The sequence below is a fragment of the Asterias amurensis genome, chromosome 12 (assembly GCF_032118995.1).
Source record: "Asterias amurensis chromosome 12, ASM3211899v1".
Lineage (NCBI taxonomy): Eukaryota > Metazoa > Echinodermata > Asteroidea > Forcipulatida > Asteriidae > Asterias > Asterias amurensis.
The window spans coordinates 10,329,105-10,354,825 of record NC_092659.1 but is presented as its reverse complement, the minus strand read 5'-3'; the positions used below and the strand labels follow the sequence as shown (position 1 = coordinate 10,354,825).

General features: G+C 39.5%; 2 protein-coding genes across 2 annotated transcripts; one reads left to right on the top strand and one right to left on the bottom strand.

The window, feature by feature from the left end:
- Positions 1-47: 47 nt before the first annotated feature.
- LOC139945479 (zinc finger HIT domain-containing protein 1-like) lies at positions 48-16,139 on the top strand. Its single transcript, XM_071942836.1, has 5 exons — positions 48-136; positions 9,496-9,663; positions 10,644-10,818; positions 12,404-12,484; positions 13,963-16,139. Exons 1-5 carry the CDS (start codon positions 100-102, stop codon positions 13,982-13,984), a joined length of 483 nt encoding a protein of 160 aa, XP_071798937.1. The 5' UTR covers positions 48-99; the 3' UTR covers positions 13,985-16,139.
- Positions 16,140-16,323: 184 nt separating this feature from the next.
- Positions 16,324-25,519, bottom strand: LOC139945478 (pseudouridine-5'-phosphatase-like). The gene is made up of 4 exons (XM_071942835.1): positions 25,326-25,519; positions 21,734-21,955; positions 19,946-20,181; positions 16,324-19,442 (listed from the first exon to the last, which is right to left on the bottom strand). The coding sequence occupies exons 1-4, from the start codon at positions 25,384-25,386 to the stop codon at positions 19,257-19,259; spliced, it is 705 nt and encodes a 234-aa protein (XP_071798936.1). The 5' UTR covers positions 25,387-25,519; the 3' UTR covers positions 16,324-19,256.
- Between the last annotated feature and the right edge of the window lie 202 nt (positions 25,520-25,721).

The window sequence follows — 25,721 nt, the reverse complement described above, 5'->3', positions numbered from 1 at the left end:
AAACAAAAACATACCGTGCATGTATAAAAAAAAACCCAGTAATAACTGTTATGTCTAGCGCCCTCACTAGTTCAAATCTGTGTCAATGTTTAATCCAAGATGGCTGTTGTGCAGGAGCAGACGAAACGTGAATCAGGTAAACACAACTTTTATACTTATTTGTAATGTAACCAAACAATACAACCCCGTGAGCAAATAGAACTCTGGGCCTACTCAGGAGGAACCTGTCTTGCTGTGATAGGTCAACCAAATCGGAAAAGTTTCCGTATGGCGCCACCACTTTTTCATTCGAAATAAAATAATAATTAATAGAGTATCTAATTCTAATTTACCTGATTGATATATCCCTTTTTGTAAAAATTAGAGAAAAAGTGGTGGCGCCATGCGGAAAGTTATCCACCAAATCCACAGCTTATTCTGCTTTGGTTCGTTCACTCGTGCGTGGCCGTGGAATATTGCCCCACACAATCTGCCGCAGACCTGCCGCAGCAGTAGCCAGTACTCCTATATATTAATAAAGGACACATACATAGAGCCTAATTTTGGCGAGATTAAAAAAAAAAAAAGAGAGATTTCTGATTCCATAATTCTTTGAACCATGGGTCGTTAAACGCGTGAGAGATGTTCGTCTATGAGGTTACGGGAGACGATAGCCGGACGAAACCGAAATAGTTCTAGTACCTAGCTAGGAGTAGTACCGCAGCAGCAGGCAGGCAGGCGCAACAACTGCCAATCTAGCCCCAGCCACTTGTGTGGCCAAGGGCTATCGTCATCGATACTTCTAGAAACTTAGGGGTCTAATAATAATATTGGGTCTCCTTAAAGTCACCTGGAAGTGGTATTTTTTTTAAATAAAGCTTTTGTCACTAAAATATGTGTTTTTACGAGAGGAATGTGAATAAAAAGATAACTAAGGTTTATAAATATTAGTTTTGATTGTATTTACAAATTTACGAGTAGGCCCCGACCCGAGAGGGCGCTGTTCGTGACGTAATTCAAGGCGCGATATTTGAAAAGAAAATTTGTAGTCGGGCCCCCGTTCATTACGTCTGGGAACATGGCACATCAAAACAAATTTAGACACGATTTTACACACATACGTACATTGAAACTTGAACATGTTGAACGCCTAGTGGTTTTACAAAAGCTATTGCTGCTATTTTTATTTAACTATGCGACTTTTTAGTGACCAAATGGGTTGTAAGATTTGGGTCTGCCTACGTATTATTATAGAAATACGGCCACGGAGCAGACTGCACGCACTCACTATGGCTGCTGTATAATGTGCGGACGGTCACATAGGACCTGCACGCACGGTGAATCGCGCATGCGGTACACAAAAAAAAATCGTATATAAAAAACATATATTAAAACTTGATGGACATTGAAATGTTCACACCACACACCGATCTTCGATGACTTCAACTGGCCCCATTTGTTTTGAGTTTTTCCTGTTTTCACGGCAAACGAGAAAGTATGGTTTCCTGGTGAAGCCATACATGGAAGAAACATCTGCAGTGACTACACAAGTGTTCTTTGAGACTCTGTGTAGAGGCCCATTCACACGAGCGCTGCAAACGAGGGTCCCTGGTTAAGGGCGCCAGCCGTCTGTCACCTGTACCGCGTGCGATTTTTTAGCGAGCATTCACACGACACACACACACACACATGTAAACATACGTCCCTCGTTTGGGTAGGCTTGACTGCATGGACTATAGTCTACAAGCGATTACAGTTAAAAGGAATAAAATAATACAATTTCATTGAAATCAATTTCATTTTAAGTCACATAAAATGTAGAATATTTTACAAACATTTGCGATAACGTAACTCTCATCCCGGCGGCCGGCGGGAAGGGGGTTACGTTTTCGAAGCTAAAAAAAGAAAAACACGATTCAAATAGCTTTTTGGACGTTAAAAATGCTACATTGTTGAATGGAAATGCTTTATAGATATGAAGTTATTGATGACACATACCAAATAATGAATTAAAACATCGAAAAGCTTAACCAAATGACGAATTCTGCTTCCGAATGAACGATGTTTTTTTTTGCTTCAAGGTTTGAGCTTGTCTCGAAATGCAGTGATCCAGCAACGTCGAGTCATGTTCGAGTCATAGAAAAACACGAAATTCCACGATTCAAATAGAGTTTTTGACGTTAAAAACGCTACATTGTTGAATGAAAATGTTTTGTAGATATGGAATTATTGATGAGACATAACAAATGGTGAATTAAAACATAGAAAAGCTTTGCCAAAAGACGTATTCTGCTCCCGATTGAACGATGTTTTTGCTTCAAGGTTTGGACTGGTCTAGCATCCGGCCACAAAACCCACCAGCCAAACGATCGTTGTCCAGCGTTGAGCAGATATAACATCACGTGTATGTACATGTACATGTATATGCATGCTATAGTTCGCCCATTTCTTCCTCCATAGTTCTACACGTGTCAACGCAGCGGTCCCTCGTTACGATCGCAGGCATTCGGTTCAGACGATGGTTCCCCATGATTATAACATCGATGCAATTTTTTGGAGGAGGTCTCGATCTGTGTTATGAACAACACGGGACCCAGGTAATTTCGTAACATACATAGCATTCACACGACGTGGATTTGCAATTTCATAACATCGATGTTATGAAATCGCACGGGACCCTCGTTTGCAGGGCTCGTGTGAATGGGCCTTTTGACTCTACGTTATCGACCCTCATATGTTTTCGTTCCCCAACTTTGATTCCCGTTTACCGAGAGATTGTGCAAGCTGCACCGGTGAGAGAGAAGCTATGCAGTTTACCCACAGTCTGTATTTTCATCAGACTTAATCATGCTGAGAAAAAAGTTTCCTGTCGTTGGTTATGCTCAAACATTTATAAAATGATTGATTTTTGGTACTAATCACTAGTGCATTATTATGCCAGCATTCAAATGAGTCAAAGAAACATCATCCAACCTCGAAAGTTCAAAACAAAATTACTATCTGCTAGATTGAGTTTCATTCTGCTTTAGTCACTAGATGGATCACGTGAGGTGGTTACTATTTGGGATTCTATGGTGTGCCAATATGGGGGAAAATATTAAAATATTTTAAGTAAAAATGACAACAATTTTTTTTTCTTTTTGATTTACTGCATACTGTAAACAATTCCGATAAGCTGTTCCTATATTAAGTCTACATTAAAGAGAAAATATCATAGATTGGTTTCTTATCTCCTGAAACCAAACATTACTGGTCTGAAATGGGGGGAAAAGGATTGTTATGAAGTGTGTGTGTTTCAAGGGGGGTGGGGTGTTTTACTTTCATGCCTTATGATATCTCTGGATTCTAATATAGTAGCCAAAATGCCTTAGGACAAAAATGTAATTAAATTTGTTAAGTAGTAATTGAATAATATTTTTGATTTATTTTGCAGCCATACTAGCTTCTGAATATTCAATAAAATACCAACCAATGAAAGGTGTGAAAACATATGACATTGCTCCAATGTCGTGCATGCATAAGCACTGTTAATGGCGGACTGTCTCTCGCAACGTAAAACCAAAACTTTAAAAATTTCAACACACCATGAAGTGTAAGTGTTACTGTTAAAAAATTGGATAGATAATTTGAAAAAAAATATTTAGTTTTGATTGTGAACAATTTTCCTGTTATCCTACTGAAAACACATGACACCAGGATATGTATTGAACATCAATAAAATGTGTTTTGTTTCTTCCCGACATATCTGACTTGCGTAACGAACCTTTTGTGGATTGTTACCGCCCCTACCATCGACATCACGTTGGGAATTCAAACATATTGTCGGCAAAAAGACTCTGGTCCCTAACTACACGCGCCTAGGTACCAGGCCACACAGTGCACACGTCTCTATATGCACACAGCCAGGGGGCCCGACGGCTCGGGTTACCGACATAACGTCACATTTATGGAAACGTTTAATTTCTTGAAAACATTTTTAAAATACTTGCGCATTTAATTAAACAAAAAATAAACAAATTCAGGTTTAAAAAGTCATGTTTAATCGTTTGAATGAATAAAAAAAAAAAAACTGCAGCCACCCTTTAATGTCAAACCTAATTTTGCCTATGGCAAATAATTTGAATGTTTTTAATAAACCATGAATAATAATAATAATAATAATAATAATAAAATATTTGTTTGTTAAAAGTTACCATGGTAACTTGCAAAAAATTTTAAAAAATTAACAAATAATAAAAAGTGTGAATAATTACTGGCTTTCAAATCTGATTTTTATTTATTTATTTTTTTTTTTTTTTCTTTCTTAATATTTATAATCAAGCGTATAAATAAACAGTGATAATTGAACCAACAAGCTGATGTTTAAATTTTTAATACTAATAATAATATTGATATGAGGGTTAAAAAAATAAAAAAATATTAGAAAATAATATAAGGCTTCTTTAAGCCTCTGTATTTTTTTCCAGAATGCTCAGCAAAATATTCAGTCACACGATTTGATCATCATGAATTGTGAATTGAAATAGTGTTTGATGAAACTTTTTTGGTGGGCAAATATTTTTATATGGCCTCAAAATTATTATATATTTTTGTACCTTGTAGAAATGCCTAAAATACCAAACTTTTTGCATTACAAGTGCAAATAACCAGTGGAGCCATACGTGTTTCTAAGTTTTGGTCAAGGGAGAGGAGACTCTTTGCTTGGCAAATAAAACCACACAATTTTTATCTAGGGACTTTTTATTTCGCACATTCATTATGAGATTATTATAATGCTTGCATTTCCTTTTCATTGAGTGAAATTAAAAAACATTGTCAAAAAATGCAATTTTCTGCTTGGTAGGACTACTCACTGTTGTTTTTCTGACTCATCGCACGTTTTTTGAATTGAATTGAATTGAATAAACCGAATGGGCCTATGTATTTTTTATTGTTTGGAGCAACATCCCGTGGTTATGTGACAATCACACTTTTGTCCCAATTTATTTGATTTATCTTCAAAGAGCTTGTGTCAACATTGCTGCAAATGTTTGTTTACATTATAAACTACATGTGTGTGTATTAAATAGTGAAACCTCAGGAGGAAGGAAAAGCAATTTAAAGATCAATCTTATAAGTGTAAAGAGACAGGAAATCAATGTTTTACAACCAGAAAGTATAAACAAGGAACAGAAATTTGCTTCCCTTGCAACTGGCTTACAAAAACAAGGGCAGCTTTATCATTTTAGAAAATCTGAACTGTACATGCTGTATAGTGAAAGGGAAGTTAGAACTTGCTGTATTATTATCTATATAAATTTGTCAGTTTGAAGTGTACATGTGTAAGAGATAATAAAACATAAATTTACATGTATTACACAATGTGCATAAGGCACATTTGTGAATCTTGTATTGAGTTTCCTTTACTTTGTAAAAATTAAGATCTTTGCTTGGTAAGAATCAATCAATATTAAAAACAATTGAGATAGTTGACATCAAACTATCCACTTAACTGGGTCCAGAGATGAGCAGATTGAAGGACAAGTCACACTGCAGCGATAACGAAAACGATAACGATCACAACGCAAAGGGAACACATTTTTTGGGTTGAATTGCCCACGTTCATTCAACCAATAGCGGGTGTGCATTTTTATGGTTCTCATGTTGGTTCTGGTTATCGGGGCCTGTGTGATCGAACCTTTTGTCAGTACGATGCCAGTTTGGTAGGATTAGCCACTGTCGGCATCGAAGCTAACAGGATGTCTCGGTTGAGAGGATGCTGAACTCATTCACTTTATGGTCCCTCCCTGTTTTACCAGTTAATCGACCTTTAAAAACACTTATATCAAGTATTTGTTAGCAACATACTATATGAGGCATTGCATGGTGAGGTATCAATAAATGTTTGGTTTGCCGCAAAACCGTGTGTGTATCTTCTTGCCAGGTAGAGTTTGTTCTAAGAGAAGTGTCTTTCTTTGTTCTGCTACCACGGAGTAGATTTATAGGATGTTCGGGAGACTTCTCAGTTCTGAAAAGAACTGTCCTGCATTTCAAAGAAGCTGATTTCAACCGATAGGGACTAATGGTAGGCACCTAAATGGGGATGTATGGGTGTCAATATCTATACGAAAAAAGGAAAGACAGATAGGGGCGGGAAAGTATTTTTCTTGTATCACATCTACCGTATCAAGGCGCTTCACAATAGTGCCCTGGTCATAGGGCCAATAACATCCTTGTAATGTTTCTCAGCTCCCTGGGGAGTATACAGCCCTGAGCTGCCTGTAAGGCGCTTGTGGCTTTTCATACACAACTAGCGGGATGCCGCGCTTCGCGCGGCACCCCGCTAGGATATAAAAATCCTTTACACAAATATTTCGAAATGTGGGTGAGGGTGTTATACGCCTCTCTCAATATTTATGCATGGCGTCATAATTCTAACCCAAAATGAAGCTATTTTGCACGTCCGCCACTACTTGCAGTGGCTGTACCCACCTCGTTTTGGGTTAGACGACGTACCTTATGCATCTAGAAACTATAAGGCTCCCCCGTGATCCTTATAGGGGTCTAATATGTTGGGCCTCCCTAACGTTACACGTTTTTCAAATCAGCGTTGATAGGTGAAACTGACCGTTAGCCAGCAATAACTTAAGTTTCTTTGGTACTACACTACCAAAACTTTCTTCACACACCCAATATACATTCATAATGCTTGCATTTCCTTTTTAAAAAACATCGTCAAAAATGACATTTTTACGTTCCACAATACATAGCGTTGCTACAGCACTATAAGTAAAGCGAGTTTTGGGAACATGCTGTGTGCCACAAATCTAATTTTTTGTTTTTTTGTTTTTTTCGGGGGCGGGGGCGGTAAGAGCGTAGGCCTCTTTTTAGTTTATTCTCATCTGAATTGGTCTTGTAAACTTTCTGGTCAATAGGCTGCATGTAACGGGAGCACTTAACGTGAACGTCAAAAAAGTGTTTTGCAGGCAGAAGTCCAGAGGCCAGCTATGTGTGAGATTTTTCAAAGCTCAACCCCCCTCCCCCCGGAAAAAAAATTGCCAGTTTAAGAAGGCCTTTTGTAAATCGCCGCCCAACTTCTTTTTTTTTTTTCTTTTTTATTTATAAATACATAAAAAAATCTGAAATTTAGTTGTGGACAAAAAAGTGTTTCAAAATGCATCAAAAACCTCCTCAGAATAATTAAAACTCACTTGAGGTACACAGGAGATGTTGACGGTTAATGTGGAGGTTCGATTGTGTCAGATTATTTCCTTCCAAACTTAAAAAAAATAGACTAAAAATGATGTCCAAAATCAATCGCTCACTTCTTCTGCCTGTTGTGTATTCGCTAGTGGAGCACATTTCAACGAATTTGCTAAAAGAATCGGAACAAACTTGTGCGCAATAAGCGTTTTGCGCTCTGCCAAATTTTAGCTGAACCTGCTGGATGAGCAAAAGCGTGCGCAATCTGCAAATTTGCGCTCTGTTTGTACAAAGTTTGTACAAAAAATGTCATTAATTTTTTTTCCCGATCTCGCCCCAATAATGGTTGATGTGCGTGTGAGCGTGAGACAGAGCCCAAATGCGTGAGTCTCACGCCTAATGCGTGAGACTTGGCAGGTCTGGTTTTGTTTTATTGTCACTTTGAGCTTATTGCATCTCGCGAAATTTTAACGACAAACGACACAATTTCTGACCGCGTTCATGTTCACACTACTCTAGGAACAAACCTCCATACATCCCATATCTCTGGAACCCTATAACGTACAAACTAAATAAAAACGATAAATTCATCCTCACTCCTTAATTTTCTCTAACTAATTTCACTTTCAGAAAGCATGTCAAGTTATGTTTAGGGTTTGTTACGTCCAGTTTGGGTCAATAGACAAACTCCTAAAAATGTACCCCATTCAGCCGCACGAGGTCTCTTTTGTTAATATTATCTCCATCAGTAACAAACCCGACGGGCCAATTGCTAAATTAGGCTACAGAATGGATTTGGCCAAATGTACATTCTGAGGCCTGACCGACACACTGCTCTAACCAATTTTGTGAATGGACTTTCAAAAGGAAACTTAATGTCGTTTTGCTTAACAACTTTGACCAAATGCAAAGCAGAGTTCTTTTTTTACAGCTTCAAAACAGCCTTTGACGTATGTGTGTAAGTTTCACGATAGAGTAAGGAATGGTTTCACAAACTTCCGTGATGGGTTAAACTCTGAAACTGCAACATTATACCTCCATGAACAGACCATAATTATTCTAAAACGGTATTCATGTACTCATTTGAGTTTACTGGCAAAAGATAGTGTCCACATAGTTTAAAAACAGCAAGATACGTTTTGCATCAATAGTGCAATTTCTGTATGGAGATTTTTGTAAGTCCAAGGTCGCCACCCACTGTCAACCTCAAGTGGTCCCACGGCGACCTCCTTCACTAAGCAACAGGTGGCCTGTCTCAAACCAGACAACACACCACTCACAATACACTGACCAGAATGGCTCTTTGTGTAAGGCCTCCCCCCCCCACCCCAAAATGTTATTAATTGTAAAGTTCCCTTAGACACCTTCCAACCTATAGCCGGCCCTACTCAATGTCTCCAAATTATAAAGCTTCCGTTTGATCCCATCCTTGTCCATCATGATAATTCTCATGCCGTTTGGAAGTGAGTGCTTTTTTATAAATATTCTCCATTTAATCTTTTCAACAAATGAGTCACCTGTCAGAAGGATTTCTAGGAAGTCTGATAACAACGTCGACCAGCGGTTGACACATGGTCGCCTGCGAAACATCAATCTACGGTACTTCATCCATTCAATGCAAATTCGTGAGATTGGTTTCGGTTTTGTCCTGGCACCCAGCCTCTTCGACCCTTTCGACCCTGTGCGGCAATGGATGAACCAATCCGGAGAACCAAGCTTAGTACAACACGAAAGTAACCTGACCAAAAAGGGCGGATCGAATGGCGGGTGGGCGGGCAAGGGGCAATGAATGAACCAATCCGGAGCACCATTTGCGAAACACTGTCCAATGAGTCGACTGTCAGAAAGATTTCTAGGAAGTCTGGTAACAACATCGACCAGTGGTTGACGCATGGTCGCCGCCCAAACTTCCTTCAATCACATGACTTGTAAGTGCGAGTTTGGACCCGGGTTTTGCAGACTTGCAACCCGACGTCTGAAACCACACAAACGTGTTGAATTCCACACACACAACCGTGTTGGATTCCACAAGGATGCCATACCACTGGACCTTCTAATTTTCAATCCAAGATGGCGCAGGTTACGCTTTTAATAGTATAGATATCAACCTCTCCCCTAGCACTGTACCCATTTATACCCCCTGGGTGAAGAGAAGCAGTTATAGTAAAGCATCTTGCTCACGGACACAAGTGTCACAATTGGGATTCGAACCCACCCTCCGGTGACTTGACCACCAGAACTTGAAATCAATGCTCTGAACGCGGCCATGACACTCAAAGATATATTTAGCATGCAGCTTACATTTATTCCATTCCCAATGTATTTTGTTTGCAGGTAGAATAAAAGATACCAACCAGAAGCGTATTCTAGACAGTTATACCCGGGCTAAGCGTCTACGTAAGCAGTTAGAAGCTTTAGAACAAGATAACTACCAAGAGGACCCCCAAGCTAACCTGGTGATTCCTAACAAGAAACTACCACAGTTTGACTCCAATGAAGGAAGTAAGTTTCATATAGAAAGGTTTGCGGTAACGCCATGTATTGATAATCTCTAAATGAGTCGGGGCGTTGGTTTCAACTCTTGGTTTCAAGAGTTTGGCCACGCACAGGCCTGGAATTACACGCAGGCAACATAGGCCATGGCCTCCAGTGCCCTTGGTCTTTGCCTTGGTGCCCTTTCAAAGTTTCCAATGGACGTAAAGATTTCTCAATGGAAGTTCCTTTTTACAAAGTGAAAATGGCCTTTCCCTTTCAAAGATGACATTACAGACATACAAGCAATGTCTTTAAATCTGCTAAAGAAATCATTGCTTTTATGTCTGAAAGATGAATGAAGTTTGTCATCATTTAGACAAAGTGATGATGAGTATAATAGGCGAATATAAAGTTCTAGCATTATGTACAAGAGATGTATGGGGGGAAAAAACACCTTTTTTGCTCATCCATCCACAAGTCAAATTTTATTGTTGAAATCAAATACATTGCTTTGGTGATGCATGCAAACATGTTATAAATTATGGACTGGGCCGGCTAGGTTTACTATCTAATCACACCCCAACAGTTTGTTGATTTCCTAGAACTCCAAAGGTGTTGTAATTTAGAATTTGAAGCATTGCATGGTGAGGTATCAATTGGTTTGTGGTTAAACCATGTCTGTATCGACTTGCTATGTTGAAACCAATTCAGAACTGACTCTGCGGTAGTGCAGTTAATTACGATACTAAAAGCTAAAGTAGTAGTCCAAGCCAGTTTTCTTTACCTCCCGCCTGAGTAGTAGTTAAACAAGCAGGAGAGTTCTTTTCAGAAATGAGAAGTCCAATAAATATACTCGGCGTAGCAGAATAAAGAAAGACAGTTCTCGAACAACAAACTCTACCAAGTAGAGTAGATACACACATGGTGTTACTGCAAACCAAATATATAGTGTTGTAACTGGTTGACTGGATTTAGTGATGAATGATGCTATTATGTTTCATAAACAGCGCCAGCTAAAAAGAAGAAGAAGACGAGGGGTGATCACTTTAAGCAACGATTCAGAAAGACTTTCAATGTATTGGTTGAAGAGGAGCAACTGAGCATGCAGGAACCACCCAACTACCTGACAGCTTGCATCCCACGCTCTAAGTACCCCGAGAGAAAGTTCTGTGCTGTGTGCGGGTATCCTTAACAATAACAATAACAACAATTCTTATACAGCGCATTTCACAATAACCGTATCAATGGGCTTTACATTAGTGCCCTGGTCATAAGCCAATAACATCCCTTTTTTAATGTTTCTCAGCTCCTATGGGAGTAAACAACCTGGGCAACAGTTTATATCGCTCCAAAGGCTTTTTAATTCACATTATCAACCTCTACCCTCGCAGGTACCCATTTATACCTCTGGGGGAAGAGAAGCAATTATAGTAAAGTATCTTGCTCAAGGACACAAGTGTCACGACCGGGATTCGAACCCACACTTGAATCTTGGGTTAAAGTTAAAATAGTTTTGATTCGTGTAGTATTTCAATAATTACTCAATATTATCGAATTACATGGGGGATGTACATTAGCAAAACAAGAACATGAATATGAGTAATGAATGTTACAGTGCACTCTCCTGCCTAACTGTCGTTTTCCATGAAAAACCATAGTAGACTTTCGAGACTAAAGCCCTTTTCATGTGAATGCATTACAAATTTTTGCGACAAAATTTGCAACAAATAGTTTGCATCAGTTGAGACATGCTCAACTCCTGCAAAACATTTGCAGTGAAAATAGGGCTGTGACATCAAAACTTGTATCAAGTTCGCATACACAAGAAGTATGAACCGAGCTAAGTCCTCAGTAAACCTTTCATTGCCCTCCCCTGAAAAATGGATTGTAGTTCCCCCAGATCACAGGCAGTAATGTTTTGAATAATATCATTTTTTTATTTTTTATTATAGCAATTACAATTTAAGTTTTGCTGGTGTCAAACCCTTTTTCTTGCACAAAAGAGTGAAAATAAATAGCTAGAAAAGAGATGCAAAATGTTATTGCTCTTATCAGCTATGCGTTAATTCTGGATTTTGTTATTTGGCTGTCAATGTCAGACTATAAACAAGTGGAGCTAATGACATGAATGATTACTCACCCATCATCTTAGTACTATATGGATTGGGATAAACGTTTCAAACCAATATTGAAATACTCAGAGGTTCAACACAGACCTACCAAGTCTCACCCATAAGGCGTGAGACTCACACATTTGGGCTCTGTCTCACAGCAACCATTTTCTCAAGCATTGGGGCCAGACCGGGAAAATAATAAAAATAAACGACAATGCATTGCCAAATCGCACTCGTGTGTACAAAAAACGCAATCTACAATGTTTGCACCATCTTCAGATTGCACGCAGTTTATCAGAATCATCAACTTGAGCTGCTGTACAAACAGGGGGCAAACGCACGCTTTCTCCCAGCAGGTTCAGCTAAAATTCGGTGAGCTTTGAAAAATCTCACGCATAGCTGGCCTCTGGACTTGGCATCTCTGTCAACATGTACTTGACTTTGTATGTACAGATGCACATCTCCCGATAAGTCTACTCCGCGGTAGTAGAATATAGAAAGATAGTTCTCAAAAGAACAAACTCTACCAGGCAACTAGATACACACATGGTGTTACCGCAAACCAAATATACATTGATACCTCACCATGCAATGCCTCAAATCACATATGCACATTCTATGCACATTCTTGTAGCCTTAATAACAACATTCAGTTTTCCATCTACATATACCTGTGTGAGTTGTGGAGCAAGATACTGCAGCATCAAGTGCCTTGGAACTCATCAAGACACAAGGTAACAAATTAATTGCACCCTGGGTGATGGAGTGTCTTAAAGTCATGTTACCATTGGCATTTGTTGTTAACAAAACGTGACATTTATGTGGATTAGACGCCTCCAGACCATTCAACCCCATGGTCTGAACATCCAAGAAGGAAACGACTAATAAACCTTTTGTTTTGCTGTCTCCTTTTTCCCCTCAGCCTTTTAGCCTGAGCCTCATTCACTAATCAAGTACTTTTTTATCCCACCTCCCCACCCTTGATATTGTCCTTTGTGTTTCCATCTTCTTGTGGTCAAGCCAGTCCCTTCCCTTCACACCCCCCCCCCCCTTTTTGTCCCCCTATTCACTGTTTACCCCTTGCTTTTTCGGTATGCTTTCTAACCCCATTCATGTATTTCCACTTCACTGCTTATGTTTCACCTAGTTACCTGTTCATGTTTGTTGTGTTGTCATTAAGCCTTCGAGAAAGACTCTGCTAGGGTCGAAACGTCAGGCATTAACTATTTTTTACATTTCTGTGGAATTACAAAATTAAATCCAATGGGGACGCATGGTAAACTGCCCTACCACGACCGTGTTGAAAACTAACAGGCCGAAAGAGGTTGAGGAAACTCTTGCACAGCCACGGTACATGTAACTTAACCGGGCTGCTAAAAGGTCCAGTGGGGGAACTCTGCACTGTAAACCTACCCTGACCACGCTGTAAAACGCTTTGCAAACATCGCAAAATATATTTCCATTTAGGACTGCACAGTAGAATTATACTAAGGCCAGCGTGGCAACATAAGAAAAAGTCCAATGGGAACAAGGCTTAAGAGTATTACTGATGGTCTGACTAGAAGTCTAAACAGACCCATTGTATACGACATTAGGAGCGTCAGTGATTTGTTCATTGAAAACTAAAGAGTTGGAAAGGATTAATAATAATAATAATAATAACAACCAGTTTTTATATAGCGCCTTTCACACCCGAAGGGCGTCTCAGAGCGCTTCCACCATACCCCTGGTCACTGTGCCTTAATTCACTCCTTAACCATCTTAGCTCCCTTGGAGTATACAGCCTGGCAACATTGTGCTACCCGGCTAAATCAATCACAAGAACCATCTCTGCCCTCACAGGTACCCATTTACCCCTGGGTGGAGAGAAGCAATTCTGAACATGTACTTATGCACTTTTCGTAAATTCAATGTACATTTTGTCATGTACAGATAAAACTGTGACAATTTTTCAGATAGACTTCATTACTGATTTATTCAATGTTTTACAAATGAACCAAGTTGCTTTTTATTTTTAATTTCTGATTGTGCACACATTAATCATTGCATGACTGATGCAGAACAAATGTAGTAGGCCGACTGTTCGATATAACTATTATCTTTCATCCATCAATGCTATTAATTGCATAATTTTGTTTCAGGTGTAAGACCTTGTGGTTGGTACATGTATCACTCAGATTTAATGTATTTAATGTTTCTTGCATTTTTTTAGATGCCTGAAGTGGACTGTGTAGCTTGAAGTCTGTAGCAGTATGTATTTGTGATTGGCAACCACTAGGATTTATGACGTGATGCTATTTGTGTGGAATACAAAATAGTCAACTGTAGATTGTGCGGCTTGCTGAGAGGTGTAGTAACGCCCTTGTAAAAACCAAACTTGGCTTTTCAAAGTTGAACTATTTGATCTTAAGATGAATACATGGACCATAGAAAGAGTCATCAGACATGCAACTCATTTGTGAAGCCATTATGGACATGTGCACATAACTAATGAAAAATGTAGAAATATTCATTAAATGCATGTTGCCATTTTTACCATTCACACGTGTTACACGGTATTGATATGACAGGTCCACAGCAAGCTCATAGTGCAGTCAACTCAAACCGGCCTCAGGTCGACCTTGCGTCAACAAAAAACAGTCTGCAACTGACTTTTCAGGATCACACTGTGCCTGAGCTTAGACCATCAGGACATTTTCAGTCGGTGATTATTTACGACCTGGGTGTAACTGCGACCATTTTTAACCCGTTTAATTTTCGTGGTGGTGTTAAAAAGTTGTTCCCCTTGTGATTAGACAGTACTGAGTTAAACCCGATACGGTTTATCTTTGGTTTTAAGAGGTCAATCATGACCCCGTTACTAACATCCGGTTTATTGTCCTGTTCATTGGTCACAGTGTATTTACGTAATGATTACGGAGGTCAATGGGTCGTCTGTTATAATTTAAACCAGATGTTTTTTTGTTTGTTTTTTACACTCGGTGTTAAAAGATAAACCAAAAGCGGTCTAAAGATTAACCCCCTTGCTGGATGGTCTATCTTTTGTGGGTTGAACTCAATTCGGACTAATTTCAGTACTGTTCAGACACACAGAGTTGAACCTCAATTGGGTTGAACCATGAGTTAAACTAACTTTAGCACTGTGTCTGAACGGCCTAATAGACGCCATTATCGCAGCATGAATTACTGCAGGAGAGATTTCTGCATGGCATTGATCCAGATTCATAGACTTGCCCATTCCTCCGAACCAACATCTGAGCCAGTCGATGCCACGCCCTCTACCGGCGCATTGACTAACAAATAACATTGTTGCAAATAAAGAGTAGGCAAATGCAAGTGTAAACATTAAAAGTTAATATGACATGTATGTGCAAGATCAATGCATAATGTTTAGATTCTTGTGGAAATATAGAAAAAGACCTGGACCCAATTTCATGGCTATGCTTACCGTTAGCAAAGAATCAGTGCTTACGGAAGCAGGGAATTCTGAAGTGTATGTATTTCACCGGTTAGCGGGGGATTTTGGCTCCTGTGTGATCGTACTTACAAAGCTACATGTAGCACAGAAATTTGGCGCTTGCAGGTAGGTGGTGAATGATGACCGTAAGCGCAGAATTCAGTGGTAAGCAGAGCCATGAAAATGGGCCCTGGTCGTGGTGAACATGACCCGTTTAGTAAGAACCCTATTCATAATGCAGCTAGCCACCACTATATTGCTCAGGACAGGCACTTTGTTGTAAAGGCCATACCAATGAACCAATCACAACGAGACATTGTTTGATACCATCCGTGTCATGTACACAAGTGTTGTGCGTAGTTTATTCCTGGGCAGTTACAAGAGTTTTTTACTTAAAACATTTATGTCTTCATTTTTGTACAAAATGTAAATAAATTGTATTTGATATTAAATCAGAATGATTTGACCATGTGCCTTATTTCTAATACACCATTGACTGTAGGGATTATATGAGTATCCTACCTCGGGTTATCAATTAACTGTGGCTCTAGAACTATTGACAAATACAAATGATAAATGGTTGACACTTACCAGAAAGAGTGAACATTGTCAAAATCCATGATAATGTTATTTTTTCTCAATATCAGTTGTAAAATAATACTTGGAACCATTTATGTACCAGTACCAAATGCCCTAAGCTGAGATACATTTCTACCTGAAGTACAGCAATGTGCAAGGTAATATATTCCCAAAGTACCATCAACACTGTAAAACTCTAAACAATCTGTGGGTGCATTCGATAAGCTTCCCCGGGTCGACCCCGGTATGTTCCAATAGCTTTGACGTCATGCCAGGGGCTCACCCGGGTCGGCCCCTAGTGCCCTGCTTTTGGAGTGGGTCACTTTGGGGCTGGCCCCAGGTGCTGAATTCAGTCAAGTGTCTGAAGAAGATGTTATTAAGCTTGTTAACAAAGCTGCCACAAAAAGTTGTATATTGGATCCTGTACCCACTTGGTTTCTTAAAGATAATGTTTCCATATTTCTACCGGTTTTAACACGCATCATAAATAAGTCTCTCACTACAGGCATTTTCCCAAGTATTCTAAAGCATACAACCCTCTCATTAAGAAGCGGTCACTGAATCCAGACGAACTCAAGAACTATCGTCCTGTCGCTAACATCAAGTTCTTATCTAAGCTGATAGAGAAACATGTGGTCAACAACATCAATGATCACATTGTTAAAAACGGTTTGGGTGAGGAATTTCAGTCAGCTTATTGTGTGTCTCATAGTACTGAAACCGCACTACTGAAAGTCAAAAGTGATATCATGGGCATGATCCACAATCAGAAGGGCGTGTTCCTGGTGCTTTTAGACCTAAGTGCCGCATTCGACAATGTTAATCACTATGTCCTTTTCAACAGATTAGAATGTGAGATTGGCATTACAGGGACAGCTCTTGAGTGGTTTAAGTCTTACTTCAGTGGTAGAACACAGGTTTTGATAGACAATACTTATTCAGCCTCACACGATATGCTTTATGGATTGCCGCAAGGATCAATTGTTGGACCGAAATCCTTTACCATTTACACCATTCCCATTGGTAGAATCATCAACAGATCAAGGGGAACAATCTACTCTATCACATCTATGCTGATGATATTCAGATTTATACCAGTTTCACACCTTCGGATTCATCATCTATTCAGTCTGTCTTACAGGCGCTCACAAAGTGCATTGTAGAATTAAAATCCTGGATGACTGAAAATATGTTGAAACTAAACAACAATAAAACCAAGTTCTTTGTTGCAACCTCACCTCATTTCAATCGCCTCATGCCCAGTGTTCAACTGCATATTGGAGATGAAATTATCACACCCACTAAAACTGTTCGGAACCTTGGCATTGTCTTTGACAATCTTATGTCTATGTCTTCACAAATAACATCATTGTCTAGGTCTGTGTCATACCATCTGCGTAACATTACACGTATAAGAAGGTTTCTAGACGTTGGCACATGTAGCAGTGTTACAAGGTCTCTTGTTCTTTCACGATTGGACTATGGCAACGCACTTTTACTTGGAGCGAACACAACTCAAATTAATAGACTTCAACATCTTCAGAATTGGGCTGCCAAACTAATATTTTGTGCGTCTAAACATGATCATGCAACTCCTTTTCTCAAAAAGCTACATTGGCTCCCGGTGAAAGCGCGCATTCAATTCAAAATATTGGTGCATGTGTATAAATGCTTAAATGGACTTGCACCAGCATATCTTTCATCTTGTTTTTCTTTTCACATTCAAACTAGGGCTGGGCTTCGCTCAGCATCAGACAAAACCCGTCTTGCTGAAAATAAACCGAGCAGCAAATCTCTTCAATCCGCTGCATCTAAATCATTTTCCTTAGCCGCTCCAGGACTGTGGAACCATCTTCCCATCACAATACGCACCTCAATTTCACTGCCTATTTTCAAGAAAGCACTTAAAAAACATCTTTTTCCTTAGTGTCTGTTTATTGCTTTATTATTCATTTGTTGTATTATCTGCATTGCTATTGTTCATTTAAAGCGCTGTGGTCTAAATGAAATGGCGCTATATAAAAACCAATTGTATTGTATTGTATTGTATTGTGCATGACGTCACCACAAGAGGGCGAGTGTGAACGTTCGATTAGCTCTTGTCAGAGGCTCATCCGAGTGAGCACCGCAGGGTGGGCCTGGGGAAGCTAATCGAACACACCCAGTGTAAATCAATCCAATAATAATAATAATACTACAAGTATTTCTTCTAGGGGCTATACAAAGAAACACAGTCTGGCAGTGAAAGGGGGCAAGGAAAGAAAGCAACCACAAAGGGGACAATGTAATTGTTTTCTATCAATTTCTATAATTATTTTTGAGTAACCACTTCATGCACCAATTTACAGTCCCCTGGACACTCCCCAGATTGTACAATTGTGATCATTTGAATCTGGCCTCTTCACATGACTGTAGGTTCAAATTAAGCCGTTAGCTTTCAACTCTCCCAACATTTTAAATGTTTCTAGTTGCACCATCATTATCGTGAATGGTTTAAAACAGAAAAGAACAAATCCAGGTTTCAGAGCTTTCAAACATTACGGTTATAAAATCATTATAATTAAATGTAGCAATTGTTGAGGTGTTCTTGTAGCACCTAGTATGATTGTTGACAGGCAGGTATTTCAGCTTCTGGCCAGTAAACTCACAACCCGCCGATGATCTTGGATTTCTTCATGAAGGGAATAGAAGGGGAGGGACGAGTTCTCAAATCAAACTCCCATTTAAAACCGGCAGGGTCGTGGCCGTGCGATTAAAAGCCCAAGCCGAAGGCAAGGGCCTTTATTGCACGGCCACGTGACCACCCTGCGTTAGAACAATTTGTGCCCCGCCCTAATGTCAATATTGTGCTACATATTAATTATTTAATGTCAATTTTTTATGTTACTCTAAAATATTTAGTGTCAAAATTCTTGATTCAATAATGTGTGCTCTCATACAGCTTTGAACAAATCTTAACCAACGGAATCAAACGGTAGTGACCTTTTATGAACCTGTAACTACCTACACATTATAACCACAATTAATAATATCTTATAAAAAATAGAATTTTGATTTCTGAATGATGGCACAAGACACGCATTTTATATAGGAATGTTCAGAATAAAACTTAAGCCACTTCAGGTACTGAGTTTTATATCACAATGGATATTTACAAATTAATATACAAAAACACTTTTTTGTTTAAATTAAATGTAAATCTTTAAAGTTTTGTATAATAACCAATTTGTTGGGAATTAAAAAGGGAGTAGGGAAACAGTACAATGAACCCCAGTCATTTTGAATCAAGCCTCCTGAAACCATGCAAGCACTGAACTTAAGTCTCAGTCTCAATCATGCAAACACTGCACTTGAGTACATAGGAATCTCACCTCATTCACGCTCACCACACACAATGATTGTACTGGGTTTATTGCAAACATATTTATAACTAAAACCTCACATCTGAAAGGAGTTGATATGATTTATACTTAAAGACTTTGATCATATGGTGGTAGTCCCCACTCCTCTGGCACAATATCTTCTAATGATGTGACAACCAAATCAGCATCGTGAGCAAGTGACTTGTCCATTCTTGGGTCAGGTACACATACTACATTCATCCCAGCAGCCTTGCCAGATATAACACCATTGATAGCATCCTCAAAGACAAGAACCTGGATTGAATCAACCATGCATCACAAGTAAGTCAAAGTTTTACTTGGAGATTCATTTGTGTCAACTCTTCCAATTCATGCAATGCTGTTGTTTGATTTTGAACAATGCCATGAATACCAAACCAACCCATTAATTTTTGTGACAATCTTATTTTATAAGTAAGATTTGAAACTTTGCATGGTGGATAAGGCTATGGAAAGGCTTGCTGTAACACCATGTAAAGACTATCTCTATACGAGTTGGGGTGGTTCTGAAAAGAACCGTTGGTTTAACTTGACATTTCGATCAGTATGCTCTGATCGTCTTTTGGAGAAAGCTGGACTCTGATGCTGCTTAAATACTGTACAAGCATGGTGTTACTGAAAACCTTTCCATAACAATCTTGTAAGTGTTTCTAGGTAAAGGTGCGTGATTGTGAAGTTCTTATAAATAGTGCAGTTTATAACACACCTTTTTGCTAGTTCTGTATTCTGGTTGGGGGCAGTGTGTACATTGTACTTACTTTATTTGCAGGAGGTATATCTCCTTGGAATCTCTGTAATGCAATAAGGTATGGATCTGGTGCTGGCTTGCCTCGTTTGACCTCAGGGTCATCACCCGTACATACTATATGATGAAACATCTTGAAGAACTCTTTATGTCTTGTTGTTTTTAGTCCAAGTAGACGACTTGAGGAGCCTGTTGCCACGGCAATGGGAACCTTATTTTTGAAGAGATGACAAACAAGTTTCTCAGCTCCTGGTGGAAAACAAATGGAAATAGTCTGTTATGTGGACATATAACAAGCATATTATTTTAGTTGAATAACCCCAGCTTATGACTGTGAAGAGCTGTGACCATTAAAAGCACTGGACACAATTGGTAATCACTCAAAATAATTGTTAGCATAAAAACCTACTTGGTAACTAGCAACGGAGAGCTGTCGATAGTATTGTGAGAAAGAAGTAATTTCTCACTAAAACATTTTGATTGAATTTGAGACATCAGTTGAGGTCTCAAATTCAAGGCATGAAAGCAAACAACTTGTGCAACAAGGGTGTTCTTTCTTCCATTATCTCGCAAACCAATTGAGTTCAAATTCTCACAGGTTTGTTATTTTATGCATAAGTTGAGATACACCAAGTGAGAAGACTGGCCTTTGACAATTACCAAAAGGTGTCCAGTGCCTTTAACTTTCTGGCACGTGTTTTTTAATGTAATTTTAGCTAAAATTACAAGGGTTAAAGCCTTGCTGCCCATTCAATTTGATGTTATGTCATTTCAGCCAAAATTACAATGGGTGAGCCTTGCTGCTCATTCCTTTGGAAGTTTGGTATTTGTCAAAGACCAGTCATCTCACTTGGTGTATCTAAACATGTAATATGCATAAAATAACAAACCTGTAAAAATTAGAACTCAACTTGTCGTCGAAGTTGCGAGAGAATAATGGAAGAAAAAACACCCTTGTCGCACAAGTTGTGTGCTTTCAGATGATTGAATTCGAGATCACAATCCAGGCTTGTTTCACAGGTTAATTGTGGTTAAACATGATTTTCATTTTTCAATAAACGTTTATTCCATACTCTTGTTGAAAAAAAAAAACAATTGTGAGAATTAAACAGTACATAGAAATTTAACAAATCTAGAGTGTATTAAATTATACAGAGAAATAATATATAATCTAAAAGCAAATACTAAATTAATAACTTGGAATTGCTTCGTCCTTCGGATGGGATGTTAACCCATTGGTCCCATGTGTTGTGTAACGCATGTAAAAGAACCCAGTGCGCTTATCAAAAAGGGAAGGGTTCGCCCCGATGTTCCTGGCTGTGGCTGCCGTATGCGCCCTATATATGATATCTCAATGATCTAATTTAATTTAATTCAATATCGAAGTCTTATAAAGCGCACGTATCTACCAAACACGGTAATCAAGGCGCCGAGTATATACAAACTTTCAGACAGATAGGTTTTTATTGTTAAGTGATGAATTCTGAGAACCAACTATGTAGCACCTTACATGTATAAGAGTTTTCAAGGTGCTAGGGCGCATACAGCAGCCACAGCCAGGAACACCGGGGCGAACCCTTCCCTTTTTGATAAGCGCACTGGGTTCTTTTACATGCGTTACACAACACATGGGACCAATGGGTTAACATCCCATCCGAAGGGCGAAGCAATGGTAAAGTGTCTTGCCCAAGTGTCATGGCTAAGGATTCGAACCAGAAACATCAGAGTTTGAATTCGGTGCTCTTAACCGCTCGGCCACGACACTTCCACATCCAACAAATACAAACCAATTTAAGCTCACCTGGCATAAGCTCAGCTGATGGGAAGACTGTATCACTCTTTTTGCTCACAAGCTCGACCCATTCCTCTGGTTTTAATTGGAGCCCAGTTTCATCAATGACAATCTGTGCTGCTTCTATTGCTTTACGACCCATTAGTCTCTGTTTCAGCTCCCATGTGTATTCTGGAAGTCCATGCTCATGAAATAGTTCATGATATATAACTGTGTACAGATCCTCTGTATCTAGAAATGAAAGAAGATTTGGCAAAAGTAAGTATATAAACAAAGACGGTACAATCAAATTCCTTGATGTACACATCTGTATTATCAGGCATGATGGTCCTAGTATGGGGGAAAAGTTGAATACAAGGCCTGACCTAAATGTACAAATGGTATAGATTTTTACAGACTTTTGTTGATCAACTTTGATGATTCTGTGAGTTAAAAAAATGGAAATAATATCGACCATAGACCATATGGACCGATCCAAGGCAGCGTGTTCCTTTAACAAATTGTCGGAGTAATTGCAGGATACCCTGCAACCGAGTGACTACGCACTTGCCCGCCACTGGCAATGTGCCGGTGCTTAGGAGCAGCTTCAAAACACCGAAGTGTCAAGTTCAGAATTAATCCCAGAGCACTGACAATTTGACATCAATCAAAGGGGGGCGTGACCACCCCCCCCACCAGTTACGGCACTTTTCTGGTGTGCTCCTTGCGTTCATTAGATTGAGACTCAAAAACGAGAGAGGTAATGACTACTTGACTTGTTTGGGTCATGTTCAATCTAAGTAATGCTGTAGTAGTAGGCCTACACGAGTTGCATTACACGTTGTAAGTTGTCAATAGATCTAGGGCATTATATAAGATGAGTGGTATAGACCTTATCGCAAATACTCGGTACGCGTACAATAGACGTGGAATGAAGTGCATGCTGGTCTAGCTAGCTATCAAATTTGATCACTAGCTAGACCAGCATGCACCTCATAAGGTTTATCGCGAATAGCAAAATATCAAGAGAGGGCGCTGTTGAACCCACACAAAGGTATAGGCGTTGCGTGCGCGAGTCGTAGAAACTGCATAGAAACCGCCCCATATTCCTTCCCACAATGCATTGCGTTTCTGAATCGCGATAAACCTTATTCCACAGTTTGCGCTTGCGCAATGGTATTTGCGAAAAGGTCTATACTCATTCCTCTCATTGCTCAACACCTTCCCCCATAAAAAAAACCCTTCATAAAGGAACTGAGAGAGTGACAATGAATTAGGTTTATCGCAATTGAATGAAAGCAAGAGTCAAGAAGGCAATAACAAAGAAACATGCACTGTATCAGCGATACAGGAGGACGAAGAGTTATCGTGACTACGAAGAGTACAAGAAGCAAAACAACAGAACCAGACGAACAGTGAGAAACACCCAAGCTGAATTTGAAAGGAAATTGATGAAGGAATTCAAAGATAAACCAAAGGCATTCTATGGTTATGTGAGGAAAAAGCAAAAAGTGAAATCTGGAATTTCCCAGCTGGAGAGAGAAGGGAGTGGTTTATCCGAATCTGACCAAGCAGCCGAGATCCTGAGCAGCTTCTTTCAATCAGTCTTCACAAATGAACCCGATGGTGCAATACCCAACATGGAAGAACGAGTCGATAAAGATAGTTCAATTCAAGATATTGAATTCACAGTAGAAGATATTCCAAGAAAAACTGGAAGCACTGAAACCAGATAAATGCCCCGGGCCAGACCAAATACACCCTCAGGTGTTGAAAGAGTTGGCAGTACCATTGTTCCTCATCTTCAGAAAGTCGGTGGACTCTGGGGAGCTGCCCAAGGAGTGGAAGACAGCAAGGGTGACTCAAATTTTCAAGAAAGGTGTAAGGACAAAAGCTGGAAACTACAGGCCTGTCAGCCTTACTTGCAATACCCTGCAAAATACTGGAAACCATCATAAGAGAAAACATGCTTTTAAAACATGCAAGCGACAAGGGCATTTTGTGAGGACAGTCAGCCTGGTTTCATGAAGGGCAAGTCCTGTCTCACTAATCTTTTGACGACCCTAGAGGACATCACGGGCAACTTAGACGAAGGTAACCCTGTGGACGTAATTTTTCTGGACTACCAGAAGGCCTTTGATTCAGTGCCGCATAGAAGGCTACTTAACAAGCTACAAGCCTATGGATTTGGAGGGAAAATACATAAATGGATAAAATAGTTCCTGACGGGAAGGACACAAACAGTAGCAGTCAGAGGTGCCTCTTCACATGTGGCAGATGTGGTGAGTGGAGTACCCCAGGGATCGGTGCTAGGGCCCATCCTCTTCATCATTTACATCAACGATCTCTCTGGACCATGTCAGTTGCAACATACAAATGTTTGCAGATGATACAAAATTTACAACAGTATCAGTGGAGAGGGAGATGTGGAGAATATCCAAGAAGATCTGTAAAATTTACAGAAATGGTGCGACAAATGGCTGCTTCGCTTCAAAGCTGGGAAATGCAAAACTATGCACATTGGAACAGGAAACCCACAGGCAGAGTATCATATGGGGAGACAATACCTGCATCAAGAGTTGAAGAAAAAGACTTGGGAGTTTACCTAACACCAGACCTTAAACCAAGTACACAATGCAGCAAAGCAGCAGTGAAAAGAATGAATTGTCTCAGGGTGGTGAAAGGGTCGTTCAAATACAGCGATACCAACAGCTTCCAGATTCTATACAAAACCTACATTAGACCGCACTTGGAATACTGTGTCCAATGAGGGTGCCCATGGCTGTAAAAAGATAAGCTTATCTTGAAAAAAGTTCAAAGGAGGTCCAACAAGTTGGTCCCAGCCCTAAGGATGCTGCCATATGAAGAAAGACTGCAAGCTCTAGATCTGCATTCCCTGGAGAAGAGAAGAGAAAGAGGAGACCTTATAGTATAGAGACCTTCATGATATTAAAAGGCATTGATAAGGTGGACAGCAGAAAATTATTCAGAACATCAGACATAACCACAACAAGAGGTTACTCTCTAAAGCTCTTCAAGCCATCCCCGAAGAAAAACATTGTATGCAGGAAAAATGTCTTCACACAATGGAACTCCCTTCTAACAAGCTATAGTGGATGCCAAAACTGTTGCAAGATTAAAGCCAAAACTGGATACTCACTGGGAGGAAAAGATAGGATATGGGGTCACAAAGGCTATGCCTAATTAATATACCCATTAAACCGTTAGTAAGTATAGTAAGTAGAATTACTGCCTGACTGATTTTTCAGAATTGCCGAAGGGCACTGTGGGATGGAAAAAGGGGCTTACTTTTTAAGCTTCTTTTCCAACTCAGCCCACAGACAAGTTAAGCTATTTTTTAAGTAATTATTTAGATAAACTAAAGTTTCGGCAAGGTCACAGTGGCACAGGTAGTGTTTTCAGCAAGTCAGTGACAATGTAAGTAATTACAATCGCTATTTATTAAGTATTGCCTTGGACCCTTGCTCTATGCTTGGACCCTCAACAAAGCATAGGAATAAGAGCATGGGAAGAAATACTCAGTCGAAAAACAAACTGAATCTTATTGAAACTTTGAAATTGAAGGAATGTTATTATTTTTAATAATTTGTTTTATTGTTACCGAGTAAAAGCCCATCCATGTCAAAGATAACATGCGTTACATCAGGTTGTTTCCCGCTCATCTTTGTCTAATTCTAATTATACAGTGCTGGTAGAATGTCAAATGAAAGCTACAAACTAAAAACATGAGAATGTGAAGTCTGTGCACCGCGCAGTTCACCACAACAGCACCATACCGTACACCTACAAAAACACACACAGAATACACAAATTCGGGTACACAAAACACGTGCCACAGGGGTGTTGGAGAGTGAGGTCAATCAGTTGACCTATCTAATCGCATGACGACAAGCGCGTGCTAGTCTTAGAGTCGAGTTGGTAATTGTTGTCCTTCGGAGTGTATCGTTCTGCGGGACGGTACACGCACCCTCGATCTCAATTTGTGTGTGTGGGACAC